The sequence below is a fragment of the Athene cunicularia genome (assembly GCF_003259725.1).
Source record: "Athene cunicularia isolate RWA chromosome 3 unlocalized genomic scaffold, athCun1 chr3_part1, whole genome shotgun sequence".
Classification (NCBI taxonomy): Eukaryota; Metazoa; Chordata; class Aves; order Strigiformes; family Strigidae; genus Athene; species Athene cunicularia.
The window spans coordinates 113,330,583-113,337,008 of record NW_020799097.1 but is presented as its reverse complement, the minus strand read 5'-3'; the positions used below and the strand labels follow the sequence as shown (position 1 = coordinate 113,337,008).

At 43.9% G+C, this 6,426-nt stretch overlaps 1 protein-coding gene across 1 annotated transcript in view; it reads left to right on the top strand.

Moving 5' to 3' along the window:
• LOC113477984 (solute carrier family 22 member 7-like) overlaps window positions 1-6,426 on the top strand; it is a 19,611-nt gene that overhangs the window by 4,641 nt on the left and 8,544 nt on the right. Inside the window, 1 exon segment of the mRNA XM_026844677.1 lies at window positions 1,685-1,731. Coding sequence (XP_026700478.1) covers window positions 1,685-1,731 — 47 coding nt within the window.

Below are 6,426 nucleotides of genomic sequence, written 5' to 3'. Positions count from 1 at the left end.
CAGCGGGCCTGTGACCAGCATCTCCCCTGAGCTGGGACGCCTCTCAGGTACCAAAACCCTTAAGGTGTCATCTGCTCCAGAAGGAAGGCCAGGGTGAAGTCCCCCCGCTCAAGTCTCAATTATCGCCCGTTGAGGAATGCCAAGGCTTTGTGAGTATTTGCTCTAAACTCGAGAGGGAAATTTTATTTGAGCTAGCTTCTATTTCATACATTCTTTCTCCGTTCATTGGTGTGTGCGTGTGGTTACATACCCTTGCCCTTGTTCCTGTGTGTGTTTGTCCCTTTTGTGTTCATTTTTACTGAATCCAAACACCTTTGTTTCTGTATGTATGCGCATGTATATATGTGTATAAATTAAGGTACCGTAAGGAAGTTAGAGTGAATCTTGTAATTTTAGAATCTGTGAATAAGTCGCTTTTCTTTCTGAATTATTTTGTATTGATAAATTGCTGTAGTTATTAATAAATCTAGATTTCTTACTAAATCATTACCGTATCAATACTTTCATCCATGACACTTGAAAGGTGGCCCAAAGCACAGGAAGTCTTAGAAAGGGGACAATTTGGTCAGACAAAAGGGGCATGGTTGTATCTGAAATTACAGCAGCTGACTCTCTCAGTGAGAGCAGGGCCAAGTCTTAACCTAGAGCTGGTGCCTCTTCCTTACCAACCAACCAACCAACCAACCAACCCTGTTTTTGGCAGGGGAGAAATGAGAGTCAGATGTGCACCAGGTCTGTACCTGATTTCTGCACTGTTTCAGGAAGAAATGTGTAAAGCACTCTTGAGGGAAAAAGCAGGGGAGGTGCTTTGCAGCACAGATGCTGAGCATGGAACCTCATGATGCTGCACCCATGGTGCAGTGGCCTTGGAAGATATACAAGGAGCCAGGGCTTTCTCTGGTGTCAACTGTTCTTGCAGCAAGAAAGGCTGCTCAAGGTCTGGCTGGCCTTGTCAGAGAGGCTGCAAGGCTGGGTTGATGATTAAATTTTGCCAAATTTGCACATATAGAAAATTAACTCTGCAGCTTGGGCACAGCATTCTTTAATGATTAACCACATTTGCACCTCCAAGAAAGTAAAATGATGCTCATTAGATTAGGAACAATGTCTAGACCAACTTATCAGTAAGAAATAAGTAAGTTAGCATCAGGAACAAGTATTTGGTCTGATTCCTCCTCTGCTTTCCTCCTTCCCTGCACAGACAACTTGAAAGGAAACTAGTCTGGGCAACAGTAACTGGATATCAACACGACATTCCCTAATGAAGGTGGAGGCACACCTTAAGTTCACCACAGTGCAGCATCCTGCAAACACCCATCTCACCAGGGCAATCCCAGAAGCATGACTGAATGAACCCGAGCAGGTTGAGAGCAGCTTGGTACCAGAGGGGTCAGGAAATGAAAAAGGTGATCTCACCCTGGAAAGCTTTCTGATGCCCAACAAGTGTCCAGGAGAGCCTGTCACAGTGGGGAGAGATAACTGGGAGGACTCTGAACTTTGTAAGACGCAGGTTTACATTTTTTTCAGGACTCCAGCACTGTCCTATGTGAAGTTTAGTGCAGGATGCTGCCCCTCAAGCAGATTCATCTGATACGAATTGCAAGACACGGTGGCTGACCATCGGAGGGAAGGGTTGTGAAAAGGCAACTTGGGCACTAAGTGTCATTTTGGCCTTGTGTTTCAGTGGGACCTCGTGTGTTAGCAGCGCAGACTGAACCAACCACCTTCTTCATCAGTGTTACAGTGGGGGCTGTGATATTTGGATACCTTTCAGACAGGTTTGATGCCTTTCAGGCTGTTCCTCTAGGGCTTCAGTTTCATGATGAGAGCTTCACAAATCTGTGACCTGAAGAAGGCAATCAGAGGGGCAGAGAAAGGAGAAAACACAATCATAAAGGGAGAATCTAGCTTCTCACTTGAAAATTGGATTAAAGTGATACTGGGAAGCAATGCAGTGGCTGAATGCTTCATGGAACAGCCAGTTAGCAGCCCACCAGAGAAGCAGCTCTGGCCTTGGTTAGGAGGAAGATGCACTGCAGCAATGACTACAACACTGTGATCAGCATTGCTGCAGGAACAGTAAAAACTGAAAAAATCCACTCTCTGTGAGACCAATTTCAGAAAGGATAACTGTCCGAAAAAGGAGAAAGATGACTAAAACAAAAACAAACCAAGAGACTAAAAGAGTTAACTCCTTGCAAGTTATATGGAAATTGGTTAAGGACACCCAAGTGAGGGGCTCAGCGCAAATACATGCCATAGCTGAAAAAAAAAAAGAGTAACCAGAAAGCACAAACTGACCATATCATTACAAAAGCCAGGGTAAGGGAGATTAGTAGAAGCAGGGAGACATTCCTCAAGGAAGAGCTGAGGCAATGAGGAAAACAGGAACAAATCTTCTCTCTCTGCTTAAATGTTAGAAAGTGATAATGTAAACCTGAATAATATCGGAGTAATAACCTAGAAAGGGCATCAATTAAGAAACTAAGTATTTTTGCAAACAGCAGAACCAGGAAACCTATGGAAGAATAAGTAGTACAGGCATGCAATCAGGATGTGCACTCTGCGCTATTCGTTATTTAATGTCTGAGTTTCCTGCACAGGAAACTGCTCCCTGAGTTCCTTCCTCTGAGACCAAACAAGCATTAGTGTTCGGCAGGCTACAAAATCACTGCATAGCAGAGGGAAACCACCTTCACATTATGAAGCACTCAGAGACTTAGTGCTGACGATGGGAATTTTTACATCCATATCTTTGCATAGGAGTATATCAGTATACTTTTACAAAGACCCAAGACGCCTGGCTGATATTCAAACTGTGCCTTTTAGCTTTGTATCTAAAATGGCTTTGTAGCACAGTTGGAGGGAAAGAAATTCAGAATCATGAAAAGGAGCAGGACATAATAAGGCAGAAGAGATGGTCTCTGCTAGAGCAAAACAAACAATAATTTGTTTTTCAAATGGATTGTGAGAGGGAAGAGCCATATCAAGGCATAAAAGGAGCATCTGGAAATGAAAAGGCTTTAGTGTGAGACATAAATGAGTTTGTGCTCACAGTGGGAGAACCTGTAGGGGCAGGTGTTGGAGCTGGAACTTTGAAACAAGCTGATAGAAAGCACAGAGAAATACACCAGGTGAATGCCAGCAGCCTGCCAGGAGCAGGGAGTGGTCATCCTAGAGCCCTACAGGACCTTTGAGATGAAAAATCTGAAATACTGTTGGCTTTGTGTGACCACCACAGCAGAGGGCTGGGAAGTTACTGTGTATCAAATCAGTTTTAAACTGGTTTCCAAAAAAGATCTCAGAAACTACATTCCAGGCAGCCTGACATCCATCTGAACCAGGCAAATTAGTAGAAACTCTTCTGAAAGATTGAGTCGGTAGCCGTATGGGTAAAGATGACATATTGGTGAAGACTCAGCAGGGTTTTTGCAAAAGATTCATGCCTTACAAACATACTGGATTCCTTTGAATGCACTAACAGGCATGTGAACAGGGGAGATACCACCCAAATGGATTTCAAGAAGTTTCCTTACCAAAGGTTCCTAAAGAAACTGAGCTGCCCTAGGATAAGGAGGAAGGTCTCTGCATGAATAAATAATTGATTAAAAGCCAGGAAGGAAGAGGGAGATATAAGTGTTCAGTTGTGACAATGGAGGGAGACCTGTGGGGACCTGTGCTTGGATTTGTGTACTTTTCAGCACATTTATAAATTATCTGGAAAAGAAGCAAGTGGGGAGGTGATGCTGAGTGACCAGGCTGGTAGAGATGAGATCTGAGTGTGAAGAACTGCAGAAGGAGCTTAAAGAGCTCTGTGACTGGATGAGAGCATCAGAAGACAAAATTTCAGGGTAGATTAATCCAAAATAAAGAGAGAAACAATTCTAACTTCTCATTTAAAATTGAGGCCTCTGAGCTGACCATAGCTGCTCAGGAGCAAGACTCTGGGATTATGACAGACAGCTCTAACATCAGCAACAATCCACTCAGCAATGTGTGGTGGCTGGGTGAGTGAGTAAAAAAATTAAGAATCATTACAAAAGCAATATAAAATTAGAGAGAATACCACTGCAGTAACATGTAAATGCATGGTGGCCCCACATCTTGAATATTGTGTGCAGTTTTGATTTCCCTTCACCTTCCTTCCTCATCTCAAAGGGATATAGAAGAAATGAAGGAGAACAGGTCCCACTTCTTTGTGCTAACAGTAATGCAGAAATTTCATCTCTAGTGCTCCAGGGTGAAAACTATCTGGTCCTGGCATTCTGCTACAGTTCAGGCTTGTTTTGTTCTAAGCCTCTGCAGACATCTGGATTTGAGAACATCTCTACTGACAAATTTTACCCTGGTACTTTGTACTGAATTGGCTGCATGATGCTTTGGCAGACTTCCAGATTGGGTATTTATGAAAATAGCTTTTTTATTAATTTTTATACTTGTGCATTTTGCTACTTCTATTTTCTACATTTAATCTTTCAGAGGTTGTGCTTTCCTACATCTCCCCTTGAAGACAATTTTAACAGCATTATTTCTAGCAGCCGCCCCGTAGCCTGCAGTTCAATCCTGCCAGCTTGACTCTGGTTTTCCTAGCAGGTGTCATGCTTTTGCTGAGAGAGACTAGTAATGGGTTCATAAATAGCTGCCTTGTGCCCTGCAGGCAATCTTACGGTTTTATATCCTTCTGACTGTATTGTCAAGAAAAATTTCACTTTAAAAATGTATCTTCTTTCTTAGGCAGTTACCCTACTGGAAACTAGATCCAGCCCTCGTGTTTCTAGGTGTTTGCTGCTCCAACCCAGGGACATTATAATGACTTTTGCAAACTGGCTCTGCTTAAATTTCAAAGCAGATCCAGCAAACTGCCTGGGCCCAAGCCCAAGTTGTTTTTCTCCAAGTAGATTCATTAACTAGCTGCTGCATTAAGTCATTTATGATAATTTTAGGAGTGTTACTGTGGCATTATGTCCAAGCACTTCACTTTTTTCCCTGGTGCTGGTGCAATTGTGCTTGCCACCATCCTTCTTAGGTGGACACTAAGAGAGCCCTAATGCCAGAATCAGACCTACAGACTAAACACTACCTTCATTTACTACTCCAGCTTGAACATAACCTTTCATCACATGCAGTGCTGATGTTCATGAGGAGACTGATGCCTTGTGCTCCATTTTGATTTTCATAGGTTGTGTAGAAATAGACACGTATTCCTCTGTGCGTGTGTGTATGTGTACATGCTCATTTGTGTGTATTTAATTTTTTGTATTTCTCCACACAGGACTCTGCATGACGGGTAAGATGGTCCTACAACTTCCAAAACCCTTGGGGAATGACCTCCTAGAGATTTATCATAGATCTCTTAAGACATCAGGGCTATTTGCACATGTGGTCTGACAAGTGGATTCCTTTTATTTTCCTTTGGGATCTTTGTTTTTCTTCCAAGAATCAGGGTGAAAGTGTCATGGTTCTCTCTCCTCCTCGAGGGCAGCGGCAGTGGCTGGTCAGCCATGGGAGATGGACATGCTGAGCCAGGCATGGGACAGTCATTGGAGGGAGCAGGGTGTGCCAGCAGCATGGGATTTCAAGCAGACATCACTGTTTTTGATGTTGGTGTTGAACAGAGGAGCCCAATATATTCTGATCAGTGCCGCTCTTTCCACTGGAGAGCCTCATGCCTGATGCTCACAGAGCAGGCTGGCCCTCTGAATGGGATTGCACCACTGTGGCACCGGCTATATCCAGAGCCATTTCCTCCTCTCTGGGGTGTTGCATCTTGCGCTCTTTGCAGAGCAGGCAATATTTTCATTTTCCTTCCCAAGTCTCTGTTTGCCCCATTTCACCCCTACTCCTGGGACAGGTTTCCAGCCACTGTAACCCAGCCTGTGCTTGTGGCAGTTTTGGACGGAAATCCATGCTCCTGCTGTCACTTGTGTTCTCTGTCATATTTGGGATGCTGAGTGCTGCCTCTGTCTCCTACAGCATGCTGGCCATCACATGGACCCTCACTCAGGTGGCCCTGAGCAGCGTCTCCCTTATTATATTGCCTTTCAGTAAGTATGTGGGGGTTTGTGGGTGCCTGGTTGTACAGGGGTACTTCTGACAGGTGGGTAGGTACTTGTCTACCAGACAGGGCAGAGCTAGTAGGAACGGGAGTTTGGAAATCGTTATGTGCACAATTTCACTACAGGCAGCCAACTACAGCAGCCAAAAGAAGGCACCCCTTTTGGAAGGATCCAAGAATTACAATTTTCTGTTAGTTTAATTAATGCTTTAACAGTCTACGCAAAATACAACAACCACTGATTAGTACTTCTGTTGCAACATTAACACTTGCAATCCATGCTACCCAATTCCTGGCAAGGATCGTCAGTAGCACAAAAAGAGCCACGGTCCAAAGTTTCTGCACCTTTCCTCTGATACTGAGTTCTCACC